General features: G+C 49.9%; 1 protein-coding gene across 1 annotated transcript in view; it reads left to right on the top strand.

The window, feature by feature from the left end:
* The first annotated feature begins 2,479 nt into the window (after positions 1-2,479).
* CACNA1B (calcium voltage-gated channel subunit alpha1 B) overlaps positions 2,480-15,187 on the top strand; it is a 225,353-nt gene continuing 212,645 nt past the window's right edge. The window contains exons 1-3 of the mRNA XM_015644531.2: positions 2,480-3,160; positions 6,441-6,546; positions 13,238-13,377. Coding sequence (XP_015500017.1) covers positions 2,901-3,160; positions 6,441-6,546; positions 13,238-13,377 — 506 coding nt within the window. The 5' untranslated portion in view covers positions 2,480-2,900. The remainder of the gene's footprint in view (positions 3,161-6,440; positions 6,547-13,237; positions 13,378-15,187) is intronic.

The following is a 15,187-nucleotide window of genomic DNA, read 5'->3' as shown; positions in this document are numbered from 1 at the left end:
CGACGCTTTCCCCTCTCAAAGCCAAATAATCCTCGCAATTGCAATCTCCTTCTCTTCTTTAAGGCTTCCGATGCTTAAGGTCTGCGTGATCTTCCTTAGGGTGTGAAAAAAAAGCAAAAAACAATCCAGGGAAAAAAGCCCTGAGCATGCAGATTGAGGAAAGGGCAAACTGGTTTAACAGAGCATCCTCACCACACTCTCACATCATTTTCTCTCTGTCACGAACACCCCCACCGCCCTGGCTGCTGATTTCACTGCAGTGCTGTGGTGGGGAGTTTGTTCTGGGAGAGGCAGAGTGGTTCGGTGGCTGTAGGAGGAGAGATGGGGATGTGGAAGTCAAGATTTTCCCTGGTTCTCAGTAAGACCTGATGCAAAAGACAACTCGGTTTGGGTTTTTTTAATTATTTTTTACCTTTTTAGAGCTGTTATGTCATCCATCCTCCTGGTTTTGTGAGCACAGGAGGGTGAAGATTTGTGGAAACCAATGTATTTTTTCTCCATCTACTGATTTCCGTCTGAAGAGGTGAGTGATTATTGAAAATGGCATTTCCTCTTCTAGTGGTCACTGAGAAAAAGTCAGATTTTTCCACTGAAAAAGAACCTAGGAGATGTAGTGGCCAGAAGCACAAAAGTGAAAAATTAAACCTCTAAGTAAGCAAGTTTAATAAAAATGAAAGGAGTAAATAAGTCAGCTGGGGAAATGACTTTCAGGTGAAAGATAAATCCATCACAGAATACAATGCAGTGAGGGTAAAAACGGGTTTTGGGGAAAATTTTAAAGAAAGAAGAGCTCCCTGCACCCTCCTTCTCCATCCACAAAATAAGGCAACTTTCCCATTTGTGTGGATCAGCTCGGCAGTGCCCGGGGGTGAGGACTCCTAGGAGGAAACATCCTTTGCATCCCTGCCCAGGGTCTGGGGGATGCTGAACCACTCCAGCCTCTGTATCCTGGCAAAGTTTTTCCCAAAGGCTCCAGCACTCAGCTTAATCTGCAAATAACCCAAACCTGGGCAGGGGGAAAAGGCCTTTTCTTGCATTTCCAGCAAGTGCAGGGGAAGGCAACCTCCAGGCTGGAGCTGCTCCTCTCTGCCCTGCTCCTCAGGGCTTGCAGACCCCTGTCCGTGTCTGTTCCTGCTGCGTGCGACCCTGGAGGCAGCAGGATGTGATTCACCTCCTTCCCTCGCTGTTTTCCGTGCTCAGAGCAGCTCCCGGCTCCCCTCGGCTGCCGGTGCCGCCTCCGGGAGCATCTCCGGGCTGTGCTGCAGTGTGCCAGAGCCCTTCAGACACCGAGCCCCGACACAAGGACCCGGTTCCTTCCGGAGAGTCACCCTTTGCGTCTTGCCAGACCTTATTTGTGTCACTTGTGGCTGCTGCCAGCCCTCCGACTGGCTCCTGAAGCCAGCAGATGTTCCTGCTCCAGGCTCGCCTGCTCGGTGGGTTGGTTTTGCACCGAGCTTGGATGACTAAGGCAAAAACCACATTAGCGGCGGAGTCCAGGCTTTCCCTGCCGTGGAGGAAGTGAAAATGCCCCCCTGTTGACAGCCCTGACTTCTCCGGAGGGTCCCTTCTCAAAGTTAATAGTTTATATCCCAAATTTAGCCTGAAATGCAAAAGCATTTCCTCGCCAGCTACTGCAGTGACTGTTGCCGTGCGGCGCTCCAGGAACAAGGAGGAGTTATCTCCCTGACTTGTGCTGGAGGGAAGCAACAGAGGGTGTTGGAATAAACAGGATTAAAGGATTTCATCCATAAATACAGGATTAAAGGTATCCAGCGCTCTGCAGGAGTCATTCAAACCAAGGAGAAACAAAGTAAGTTGTGCAGAAGGGCGCAGCTCTGCCCGTGCCGCACATCCCCGCATCGCCCCAGCCCCGTGAGCGCTGCGGGGACCGCAGCCCCCGCCCCGCATCCGCCCGTGCCCCGGCCCCGAGCCCCCGGGGGCCGCCAGCTGAGCCCCCTCCTCTCCCCGAACCCCATTTCCCACCGTGACCCCCCCGCCCTGGGCGTCCGCGGGGTCCTGAGGGCACGGGAGCGGTGACGGGAGCTGCGCTGCCCAGCGCCGCGGCTCGGGGCACCCGTGGGTGCAGCAGCTGGGCTGGGCACATCTGGGCTGGGCACATCTGGGCTGGGCACATCTGGGCTGGGCACATCTGGGCTGGGCACATCTGGGCAGCGGAGCGCAGGCGCGGGGGCTGCCTCGCCTGTGCCCCCCACCCATCCAAGCGGCGGCAGCCCCGGCCGGGGCTCTGCGCCCCTCGGAGCGCTGCAGGGGCGGGGGGGACCGAGCCCTCCTTCCCCCGGGGAGTGGCCGCGGCTCCGCCGTATTTACCGGGGTGGGCGGCGGCGGCAGGGCCGGGCCGGCTCCATCCTCCCTCCTCCCTCGCCGCCCGCCCCCCGGTGCCGGTGACTGGAGCGGGCGGAGCCGCCGAGGCCGATTGGCTCCGGGCATCACATGCGGCGGGGCCGGGCCGTGCCGGAGCCGTGCCGGGCTGGGCTGGGCACGGCGGAGCGCTCCCGCGGCGGGCACGGCAGCAGCACAGCAGCCCCTTCCCAGCCCACAGCACCCAAGGGACCGCGGCCACCGCGGCCACCCCGCGCCGCCCCGGCCATGAGGTCGGGCCGGAGAGACGCCACCTGTACGGGGAGGTGAGCGGAGCCCCGGCGCCTTCCTCCGACCCCCGGGCAGCCACAGCGGCGGGGAAGCGCAGGGGGTGGAGGAAGGAAAAGGGATATTTTTTTTTTCTTTTTCGTTTTATTATATATCGATCTATTTTTGCCGCGATCGATCCCGATCCCGCAACTGAAGCCCCCGGAGGGAGAAGTGCTGCGCGCTGTGATGCGTCTTCCTCTCGCCTCGGCTGCCAGTTTGGATTGTAGCGCCCGGCTCCGTGCACTGCGAGGATGGCTCGGTTTGGGGATGATCTGCCAACCCGCTATGGAGGTGGAGGGCCGGCCGGGGCTGGAAGAGGGAGCAGCCGGCAAGGTGGCCCCCAAGCCGGCCAAAGGATGTATAAACAGTCGATGGCTCAGAGAGCCAGGACTATGGCTCTCTACAACCCCATCCCTGTCAAACAGAACTGCTTCACAGTCAACAGATCCCTCTTCATCTTCAGTGAAGATAATGTTATACGGAAATACGCCAAGCGAATAACAGAGTGGCCATATCCTTTCAGGGAGGCTGTGTGGGCACGGGGGGGAAGGTGGGGAGGGGGAGAGGGAGGCTGGGGGGCAGAGACCCCTCCAGGCAGCGCAGGGCGAGTGTCTGGTGCTGCTGCAGACGGTGCGATGGGTGTGTGTGCCGGGGAGCCGTGTGCCCGACATGATGCACGGCCGTGGCAGTCGGAATACGGGAATCAATCAGGGAATCAGGGAATCAGGGAATCGCTTCCGTGGGAGCACCGAGGGTGCCTTTGGTGTGCTTGATGCCAGGGGTGTGTGTAAGCCATGTCAGGGTGTCTTTAGGGGTGAGATGTACAGGTGCATGGATTGACATTTCCTACAATTCAAGTCAGGTTCTGTGAGGTTCGTGCCCATGAATCCTGATTTTTATTTCTGTCTTGGAGCCTTCCAACTCTTCTGCCTCCCTGCGAATAGAAGAAGGAATGGGGGATAAAAATGGTGACACCTTAGCACTGAAGCTGCATCGATAGTAGGGGACATTGAGAGCCCAGGTAAATCCCAGGAATGCAATCATTGCAGCTCGGTTTTAGCACATCCCCTCCGGAATCCATTGGAATCAACATGAATCATGGCACTTTGATTAGGTGCATAGCCCAAGCTCAGGCTGCACGATAAAAAAATTCTAATTAGCAAAGCCTTGTGGCAGAAGTAGGCAGCAAGTGGGGAGAGGGATCATCTGCTGTATTGTGAAAGGGGCAGATGCTTTCTGTCTGAGACCCAGCTCCCAGGCCAAGTGAGCTGCAGTGAGAAGGGGGTTTTGCTCGGAATGATGCTGAGCCGTGAGCAGAGGGGAGCAGGCTGGGGCTCCCAGGGAGCAGATTTTGTGTGTGTGTGTGTGTGTGTACAGGAGTGCTTTACACCGGGGGTCTCAGGGGAGCCGGTTGTTTTCTTTTCATTTCATATCACACCCCTATTAATCCTCAGCTAACAGCAGCAGGGCCTCCTCCCAGCCTCCTAGCAACACTTTCAGTTGCCACAGAGGCCAGCTCCTGCTTAGACTTCCCCAGTTTTCACTTCCTGAGGGGCTGACAGGAAAAATACACCAGTGGAGTCAATGCACTTCCCTTCTCTCTGAGCACACACAAACACGTATTGATCTTTCTGTCCATATTATACAATCCCAGAGATTGCTGCAATTCCTCATCCATTTCTCCTTCCCTGCATTTAAGTCTGGATAAACAAGCCCCAAACCCCCGGTGACAGGCAGAGCATCGCCTTGACTGCTCGGGTAGACTCAGTTTTTCCCTCTCCTGCCTCTTGGGAGATTCGGCTGCATCTTTCGGGGGGATGTGGGGAGGGGACCCCCGGCGCGGCGGAGCCGGCGGGACCGGAGGAGGCACCGGCCCTTCCCGGCGGGGCGGGCGGGCGGGGCCCGGAGCTTTCCGCGGTGCTGGCTTGAGCTGCCCTCGGTGCTGAAAGGAGGCTGGCCGTGGTGCTGAACCGAGCTGGGAACGGTGCTGAACCGAGCTGGGCACGGTTCTATATCTGGGCTGACCACAGTGCTTGAGCTGAGCTGGTGATGGTGCTGAGCTGGTGGTGGTGCTGAGCTGGTGATGGTGCTGAGCTGATGGTGGTGCTGAGCTCATGGTGGTGCTGAGCTGGTGATGGTGCTGAGCTGGTGATGGTGCTGAGCTGATGGTGGTGCTGAGCTGGTGGTGGTGCTGAGCTCATGATGGTGCTGAGCTGTTGGTGGTGCTGAGCTGGTGATGGTGCTGAGCTGAGCTGAGCACGGTTTTGAAGCCGGGCTGACCACAGTGCTGATCAGAGCTGACCATGGCACTGAAGCCGGGCTGACCGTGGTGCTAAGCTGAGCTGACCATGGTGTTGAGCTACTCTGACCATGGTTCTGAAGCCAGGCTGGCCACAGTGCTGAGCTGAGCTGAGCACGGTGCTGCGATGAGTTTATCACGGCGTTGAGCTGTGCTGACCACGGTTCTGAAGCCAGGCTGACCACAGTGGTGAGCTGAGCTGACCACGGTGCTGAGCTGAGCTCATTGTGGTGGTAAGCCGGACTGATGGTGGTGCTGAGCCAAGCTGACCACCGTGCTGAGCTGAGCTCCCTGTGATGCTGAACCAATCTCTCCACAGTGCCAAACCGAGCTCTTGGCGGTGCTGAGCTGAGCCCTCCTGGGTGTTGTGCCTGTGGTGAGGCTCGGCGCTGTCCCTGGTGCTCAGCTGAGCTCTCCGTGGTGTTCAGAGGAGCTCCCTGCAGTGCTGAGTCTGTGTCTCCATGGTGCTGGGTCTGTCTTCCATGGTGCTGGGTCCATCTCCCTGCAGTGCTGGGTCCATCTCCCCATGGTGTTGGGTCCATCAAACTCGTGGTGTTGGGTCCATCTCCCCAATGTGCTGAATCCATCTCCCTGCAGTGCTGGGTCCATCTCCCCATGGTGTTGGATCCATCAAACTCGTGGTGCTGGGTCCATCTCCCCGTGGTGTTGGGTCCATCTCCCCAACCTGCTGAATCCATCTCCCTGCGGTGTTGGGTCCATTTCCCCATGGTGTTGGGTCCATCTCTCCCTGGTGCTTGGTCCATCTCTCCCTGGTGCTGGGTCCATTTCCCCGCGGTGCTGAGTGGAGCCATCGCCCGCCCTGGCCCCCGCTGCCACCCGTGGTGTGGCTCTGCCCTGGGAGAGCTGGGGCTCAGCACAGCTCAGGGTGGGAGATGGTGGCAAAAAGTAAGGGGGGAGCTGGTGCTGGATTTGGGTTCTTTCCCTCTTCCCTCCTACATCCTGAAAGGGAGCAGAGGGTTTTGTTCTCACCGAGAGTGGGCATCACAGTTGAGCAGTAATTTACGTTTTAGACCTGTGTAGATACTCTGAACTGAACTTTTCATGCCCATCACTGATTTGCACCATGTGCTGAAGTCAAATGCTTCTGAAGAAAAATTCAGCAGATGGTGTTTAGCTGTATAATCAATTTGGAGGCAGTTTAGCTTATCGATCTCATTGAAGAGCAGTAAGTACGAATAGGTTTTTATTTCCTTTGGACCTTTCGTTTTCTTGCTCCCAAATTCCTTGAGCATCTCAGACTGTGTGTGTGTGTCTCTAACTCTCTCAAAGGAGTGAGGAGCCAGCTGCCTACTTTTCTTCCAAACACACCCCAGAAAGAACTGAGAAACTCAAGGGGAACAAATGTCTTTTAAAAAAAAAAATTATGAAAAATCTTAGAATGTTCAATTAATGCAACTCTGTGGGTAGAAGCAGGATTCGGATGGGGTTCTCCTTGTATTGTCCAGTGTCTTCTTTAACTTCTGCTCCCCACTCCATTTGAATACATGATTTTAGCTACAATCATAGCCAATTGTATTGTGCTGGCTCTGGAACAACATTTGCCGGATGGAGACAAGACACCGATGTCAGAGAGATTGGTGAGTTGCAATCATTCATTTTCATTGGTTTTTTTTTTTTGTTCCTGGTCTAATACAGAAAGCAGTCGGTGTTGGGAGTGTTTGGATCTATTTTAAAGCAAACAGACAGGCATTGATCTGACAATCAGGAAAAATCCGTCACGGCGAGGATAACCGTCCCCTCCCCATCCCATCTGCACAAGAATGCTTCATCACTCCAGCCAGCCCTGCCCAGCCACGGGAGAGAGCTGGACCTCGTCCCACAAATTCAAACTTAGGTTGTCTCTAAACCAGGACAGGAAGGGGCTGATGAATGCTTAGAATTATCTTTGGAATCAAATGAACTTCCACGTAATTTTAATTTTCCCAGGGAGTGCTAGAACGGAGTAACCTTTTGGGATTTGTGTGTCTCTTCCTGCCACAGATCCTTTGAAGCAAACTTTGGGTTCAGATGATTACACTTCCTTTCCAAAAAAAACCCCAAAAACATGCAACCAACTCACAGAGAACAATTTACCCACAGGCTTTATGGTAATGAGCCAAATTACCTTATTTCAAAAGAAAACAGAAGAATAGCTTCAAAATAATTCTCCCATTTATCATCACCGTAGGAAAACTGTGCAATTCTTGGTTTGATTTTTCTTCTGCTTTTAATGATCTGGAACGTCTTGCATGCCTAAATGCATTAATCCTGGTGCACGTTCAAAGGATGGATAAATATGGATCCATATGTGTTTTCCATGTCGATGCTATATTATGCAAACAAAGATAACATTAGGCTTACTGCCAGAAACGAGAGCCTCTGAATAGGGATTGCTGCAGTTCCCAAGGATGGCCCATGCTGGTGGGCAACTCTCAGAATCTCATCCTGCAGAGGCAGGAAAAAGTGTGTCAGAGAGAAATCTGGAGAGTCAGGGTCAGAATTTGCTGCTGGTTTGGGAATGGATGTGCTCCTGCTGGCTGCCCTCCTGCATGGGGCTTGCTTTCTCTCTCTGGTGGAATTATTTTTAGTGAAGAAGGTACGAGGATGAAATGAATCAATGATTTTATGTAGATCTTTCTGCCATTCTGTCTTTGTGTGCCTTGGTTGGCAAGGCCAGCTTGGGGGTGTGAGCAAAGGACAGGTTTTAGAGCCAGGACTGAGCTGGGAAAGCGCCTTCTGTGGGTATAAACATATGGATTAGAGAGGGGAAAAAGCAGTTTTTGAGATGTTCTGGTTTGGCAATCCTTTGGTTCATGTTGGTTTTATGTTTCTCTGTATCCCTTGATTCATAAGGGCATCCTAGAGGCATTTTATTGTCATTTTCCCTGGTGTATTAATTCCATTTTACAGCACACACACCTTCAGATCCTGCCTAAATCATTCCAAAGGGGCACTGGCATTGCCACTGAACAGTGCCAGAGAGCTGTGTGAGTTAAATGCACAATCCCTGCCCTGTTGGCTCTGCCTCGGAGTGGAAGGAAGAATTAACCCCTGGTTTTTGTCCCAAGCATTTATGTTTGATCCAGATATCCTGAAGCCACGTCAACTACAGCACATTCATAGCTCTGAAGTATAAAGTGATTTTTACTGACAATATCTACAAGTCATGAAATACTTTTTATTTTCAACATAAGCTGGGAAGAGTAAGTACTGTGAGGAAGAAAACCTGTCTTTTGGATTTCAAAGCAAAACCTCTTTAGAAATCTCCTGTTTCTTCTATAAACTGGAAATTGTTTCATTACAAATGTTACAAATCCAAGTTAAACCACAGTGGGGGAATGTTCCCATTTACATTTCCCATACATTTGCAGGTTTGTTCAGCCAGATTCTGAGTCCATGCAGAACAATAGGTGCTTTACAGCTGTCTTTAGCAGGAATGGAATTGGTCTTTTTTTTGGGTGATGGTTAATAGGTATGGCTTTTTTTCTCCTGGATTCATTAAAGATGCCCAAATTGGAGATCATCAGTGAAGAGTTAATCAAGGATATGAGGTGCACACCATAAGCCTTTTGTGGGAGATGTCAGCAGAGCTGTTGAAGGAAAACTGAAGTTGCCCTGATAATTTGTTCCACAGATACAAAGAAAAAAAAATAAGATTTTCTGTTAAAGCTGGTAAAAAAAGGGAGGAGCCCATGCAAACATTTCAATTATTTTTTGTCTTTTAATCACAATTTTCCTCCATTTATCTCCCCAAGACCCAGGATATGATCCTGCAGCGTAATCTCACCGGGCTGTTCTCTGCGCTCCTGTTATTGTCAGGCAGGGTTAACTGCGTCTCACCACATGCAATATTCCAAGATTCTGAGTGTCTGAGTTAGGAGAATTCTGTCTCTGTATGCACAGAATTCATTTTCTGTGTGCACAGAAGAGCATTACTTGGCTCTGGGCTGGAAATTGTGATCAAACTCAGGGCAATGAGAAAGCACCAGTCTGGTGATCAGAGCATTTAGTGGAGAACTGGAGGACTGGCTCAGGTTCTTGATCATCAAACAAGAACCAAACTCATTCTCCCAGCAGCAGCAGACTGACCCACCCCGAGGCTCCTTCCTGCTCTGAGCTGGAAGTCCCACGTGCTCTGGATGTTGGGAATGTTTCCCTCCCATCAGAGGAGGAGGTTTGTCCATCTCCACGCAGTGCCAGCGGGCTGTGGAGCCAGCCTCCCTCTATCCCAATAAATACAGCACTGTTTGTGCACTCTGGAGTGCTGCCAGCTCCCAGAGGTGCTGAGGGAGCTGTTCTGAGCATCCCAGAGCCTGCTGGTGGCAGCTCCAAATGGGAGCTGGGTCCACATTCCCAAACGTGGGAATGGGACCTTCCCATCCCAGCCCAGAACAGCCTTGCGGCTCACGAGGCTCTTGGCTGCCCACACCGACACCTCCTTCTCTCCCTGTCTCCTCCCTAACTGCTCAGTTCTCCATGAGAAGCTCCAGGAGACCTTTCCCAGGAGGACAGGGATGATTTCAGAGCTTCCAGGACAGGAAATCTCTTTTCTGCCCCTCTGTTGGAAGGTGCTGTGGGATGTTTCCTGCAGGCTCAGGGTGTTTGGCTCCCCTGGGGTTTGGATGTGAGGACAGAACATAATTTTTCCCGTATTTTCAGCGTGACAGCTCTGGCAATTTACTAATGGATCCCATCCCCAGGCACTTAGAGCAGTGATATGTGAGCTGCTCATATTAACCTTTGCATGAACAAAGCCTTTCACACCCAAACCTCCCCAGGCTGCCACAGCTGAAGGCCAAGGAAAGACACCAGGACGTGGAGTAGGAACGGTAATGACTTTTCAGACTCAGAAGTTGTTTCTGATCAGAAACATATTGATTAAATGTGTGTTTGGCCCAGTCTCAAGCTCTGCTGTGTCCACAGCAAACAACTTGCTGGCACAGCTCTGGCTGCTGCCCAGACTCTCCGCCCTCCTTCCAAGTACGCACGAGGATGCTCATTCTCACCTGCCCTGCCCCTCTGGGACCTGAGCAGGGGCACAACCTTCGCTCTCAAGGGGCTTCAGGGTGTCCCAGCAGGGACTCTGAGCTGAGGCAGGGCCATTTCAGCACCACACAGGGCATTCATCCACGTCCTTCCCTCCTTCCACCACACTCAGTCAGGCAAATCCTCCTTTTTTCAGCTGCAGGACCTCTCCCCAGTGGGGGAGAAATTTTATTTTTCATCTTCTTGTTACTGCCCTGATTCTTGGGCTGAATCAGTGTAAATTTAGGCAGGCTTTAGAAAAGACCCTCTTTCTTTCACCTCTTATTTCCCCAGCTTCTCCCATCTACAGATGAGAGCTCTTCTTTGTAATAAATACCCAAATCCATCTGTGAGCCTTCCTGCTTCCCTAGAAGCTGAAAAAAAACCCAAAAAACCCAACTCCTGACCCACTTCCTAAGAGCTCTGTGCAGCCCTGACTTTGGGAAGAGCACATCCCATGGAACCCTGGAGTACCTGGAGCCTGGCTCTTTAAAGCTGGGAGCTGTAACCACCAGGCACCTGACCTAGATTGAGCAGAGACTGGAGTAGATACCCAGCTCCAAGGAAGTGAGGGAGTGATGAGGAGGAGTGGATGTGGGTAAAGGTAGCTCTTTTTGTGTCTCTTGGAAGAGCTATTTTTAGAGGCACGCGAGTAGTTGTGGGATGGGAATTTGGGATGGGCTGGGACGCCTTTGTGTGCAGGAATTATCTGGAACTGCTGAACCAGGAGCTGCTGGGGGGGTTGAAGAACAGGTGGGTTGGGCTGTCAGAAGGCTGCTGTGTCCAGGAGGGAAGGCAGAGGAGTTGTAAGGAACTTCTGGCATGATTTCTGACCCCTTCTCCCTTGTTCCCTCTCTTCTGCACTGGGTTGGAGCCCTGGGATGCCTCCAGCTCTCGCTGTGGAGCTGCTGGAAGAAGATATGTGCATTGTAGGGTTTCTGTGGAAGGTCATAAAAGGTCTGGTGGCCTTTATTCCTGATTCTCTGTGGGTAAACAGTGCTGAGATTGGCAGCTGGAGCTCTGGCAGTGGTGACTTCTGTGTCCTCTGAGCAGCACCAGTGAGGCACAGAGGGCTTGGAGGTGCAAACCCCTCCTTGGCAGGGGGAGAGCCAGTTTTGGGGGTGAATTTTCATTTTCTCCTCTCCATTTCGGCCAGTGGGAGCTCAAGAGGCCCCTGCTGTGTTTTGCTGCTGGCCAGGCAGTACCTGGGGTGTCTCTGTGGGTGACTGGCACCTCTCCACAGGGGCACGGGAGGTGGAGCTGCTGGGCTGGGAGCTCAGAAAGGCAGAGGGGAATAGAGACAGCACAGGGTGGAAGAGCTGTTCCCACTGAGGTGTGTAGGGATATGGGGAACAAAACTCAAATTCAGGCACTGATGGAAAAATCCTCCCCAGGGGTTGCATTTTCCAGCAGCTCGGAGACATCCTGGGTGACTGGAGCTCTCTGGTGGGCTTGCTGAGCTGGGCCATGGCCAGCCAAACCTCCCTGGGAGGGCTGTGCTGGCATCTTACACATCCCAGGGGGGCCAGGCTGGAGGGGACCACAGTGGTGACATCTGGGGCCACCTCCCTGCTCCAGCAGGGCCACCCCAGAGCACGGGGCACAGGGCTGATGTTCTGGAATATTCCCAGTGAGGGACACTCCACAGCCTCCCTGCTCTCTGTGCAGGGCTGGGCACTGCCCAGGGCAGAAATTCTGTGTCCTGTGCAGGGAAAATTCCTGGGATCAATCCCTGCTCATTCCTCTGTGTCCTGTGCAGGGAAAATTCCTGGGATCAATCCCTGCCTGTTCCTCTGGAGCCACTGCTGGACCCCAGAGCAGAGCCTGACCCTTCCTGCACCTCCAGGGACACCCAGGGACAGCCAGGGACACCCAGGGACAGCCAGGGACACCCAGGGACACCCAGGAACAGACAGGGACACCCAGGGACACCCAGGAACAGACAGGGACACCCAGGGCTGAAGGCTCCTCTCAGCATCACCTCTCAAGGCTGAACAGGCTCAACTTTTAGGGATGAAAACCTTAATTTCTGGAGCAATTGCTGTCCTGAAATGTGGGTCAGAGCTGAGCAGGAGTTGTCGTGCTTGTGTCAAACCTGCTTCTTCCTTGGTTCTGGGGCCACAAACCTCGACATTCCTGCTCTTTTTCCATCAGAGGACAAACAATCCCCTCTTGTCATTGGGAGAATTGCAAAATGTGAGCAGCTATGCCTCAAACAGCAGCTCAGCTCTTTGGTTCTGGTGGCCAGAAACGCCAAAGCCACTGTAAAAGAGATTTCTAATCTCTCAGTGTGGAGGTTTGCTTCTTTTTTGGGTAGGGCTGCTTTGCTTCCGTTGAATTCTACTGAAAACCAGGACCCAAGGCACATTTGGAAATTGGTCACTGGTGCCAAAGCTGATGAACAAGTTCTTGAAATTGATGCCCATCGCTTTTACCTCTTGCTTTGTTCCCGTTCCCTGCCCAAATCTTCCTTCCAAATGTGAATGCTTCCATTTGGCACTGACTTTGTGTTGAAACTCCTGTCAATAAAGTCTAATCCTGAGAGATCTGGTGCAGAGATGAAATAAAAGGTTTAGGAAAATTGTAGGGGCTGAGTTTGATTTTCTCTGTAGTGAGCAAGGACAGGAATCTGCGATCTCAAGGGATGTGTTAGTCTGCACCACGGACCTGAGACACAAATCTTGCTGCTGATGGGAGGGGTTGGGGATTTCTCCCTGAACCAGATCCCCAGTGAAAGGAAAACAAATGAGGCTGCAGCTGTGAAAATTGATAAAATGGAGGAGAAGGAGCGGAGAAAGAGCTGATGGAATAAATGATAAATAAATAATTTCCTGTCAGTGCTGTCAGGCTCGCTGTGCTGATTTGCACCCCAAGACACCCTCTTGTTTCAGGTTCCTGGATGAATTGCAGAGCATCTTCTACACCAATAACTCCAGAAACCTGTCATCTCTAATTTAAATATACCCTTAGAGCAAAATTTCCGCATCAAAACTCCCTCCAGAACATTCCATAAGGGTGGAAAGTGTGGCGTGAAACCACCAGGATGAAGGCCAATGGAAGTGCCAATTCATAAAGAAAATTCATTCCAGAGAAATAACAATGGAATTCCTCCCTGAGCTTAGTTCCAGTAAAGTTAAACCTTCTAATTTCTGTTCAGAGAGTGGGGAAGGTGTGAAGCTGGTGCCTGCAGCTGTTTTGAGGATTGTTTTGCAGAGCAGGAACGTGGATATCTCCTTGACTCCTTTAATTTCCCTTCTTTTCCAGGACGACACCGAGCCGTACTTTATTGGAATATTTTGTTTTGAAGCTGGTATCAAAATCATCGCTCTGGGCTTTGTTTTTCACAAAGGCTCTTACCTGCGCAACGGCTGGAACGTGATGGATTTCGTCGTGGTCCTCACAGGGTGAGTCAGCTCCTCTCCCCCCGAGCTTTTTGGGGATTCTCACCCTGATTTGTGCTGTTTCTTTACTCTGGGTTGGGCTGGGGCTGGCTGAAGTGGAACAGAACTAAAAACCTGCATTTCTGGCTGTAGTAAACCCAAGAATGGCTCTTGTGCTGGATGAGTCACTTGCCAAGCGTTTGAACCAGCTCAGGAGTGGTTTTGAGGATATTTCCTTGTAGATATTCCAGTGTGTATCTGATCCAGACACTTCCTGACATTTCTGTGACTTTGCAGGTTCTAATTGCCACTGGTACTTGAACCTGATTTAAATCAATTTATTTTCTGACGTTACAGGATGACTTTAGAAGTCAACATGGAGTGCTCTAACAAATTAAATGCATCCTATTTTTAAGCTGTTACAACTCTGAAATGGGCTGAGTTTCTGCAGGAATGAATTTATTCCCCTATAAAATAACTTTTCTCAAAAGAATTCAAAGGTGTTTGAAAAGAATTCAAAATGTCCTATTAAGGATGGAGGTGAAAAGGTTACGTGTGCATTTTGTACCCTGGTTTGAGATGATATCACTGATCTCTCTCTTGAAAACGCTGACAATATTTTACATTATGCATTGCAGCAGTTTCTGTCTATTTATATAAATAGAGGGTGATGCTGGTGGATAATGAAAACATAAACATGGACACTTCTAGTCTACAAATTGGGCTTTAAAGCCTCAGAGGAAACGATCCAAAGGTCTGCGTGAGGTCCTGAGCTTGCAGCCTTCATCTTGGAAGGATTTCAGTTTGTTTCTCCCCAGAAACTGCAGCCTGGCTGCTGCTGTTGATATTCTTCCCATTATCCATCGTTTCCCACACCTTCCCTGCCTGTGAGTGTGCTGAAGGTGGATATTCCCTGCTCCTGGTGGTGGTGTGGAGTAGGGAAATGCTTGCATACATATACAAATGTGTTCATTAGCTACATGATCACTGTAATTCCATTTGCATTCGTGGCACCCTGTGATACAGCACTCCAGAGGCCAAAGGGAATTCTTGATGTATTAAGAGGAGGAGAATAAATATGCAGGGCTTGATTCTCCTGCTGCTGGGGCTGGGTATTTAATCAATAGAAACTTCAGTGGAGGCACAAGGAGAATCAGATTTCCATACTTAGAAGCAGGGGGTACCAGGATGAAAAGAGAATTAGCACAGATGCCACAATTATTCTCACTGAAGCTCTGTTCTGATTCCTGGTTAGCTCCACGCAGTTGTGTCAAAAAAAGAAAATAAACATAATTTTAGAAATAATAATTTCTATATATATAATATATAGAAATATAAAAAATATATAAAAATTAGAAATTATAAAATATATAAAAATAGAAAAATACTTTATAAAGGTATAAATAATGTATTTATTTAAATTTTAATTATATTAAATATTTATATGTAAGAAATATAAGTATAGATAAATATATAATAAAACAATTAAAATATAAATATATAAATAATTCGTATCAATATATAAATAATGTTATGAATATATAAATAATTCTTATAAATACATAAATAATTTTATAAATATAAAAATATTGCTATAAATGTATAAATAATATATTTATTTAAATTTTAATATCTATTAAATATTTATATGTAAGCAATATAAAATAAGTATAGATAAATATGTCATAATAAACAATAAAAATATAAATATATAAATTATTTTACAACTATATAAATAATGTTATGACTATATAATTAATTTTATAAATATATAAAGAGTTTTATAAATATATAGTTTTATAAATATATAAATAAATTTATAAATATATAAATA

This window comes from Parus major, chromosome 17, assembly GCF_001522545.3.
Source record: "Parus major isolate Abel chromosome 17, Parus_major1.1, whole genome shotgun sequence".
Taxonomy (NCBI): Eukaryota; Metazoa; Chordata; class Aves; order Passeriformes; family Paridae; genus Parus; species Parus major.
This window is presented reverse-complemented; position numbering and strand designations above follow the sequence as displayed.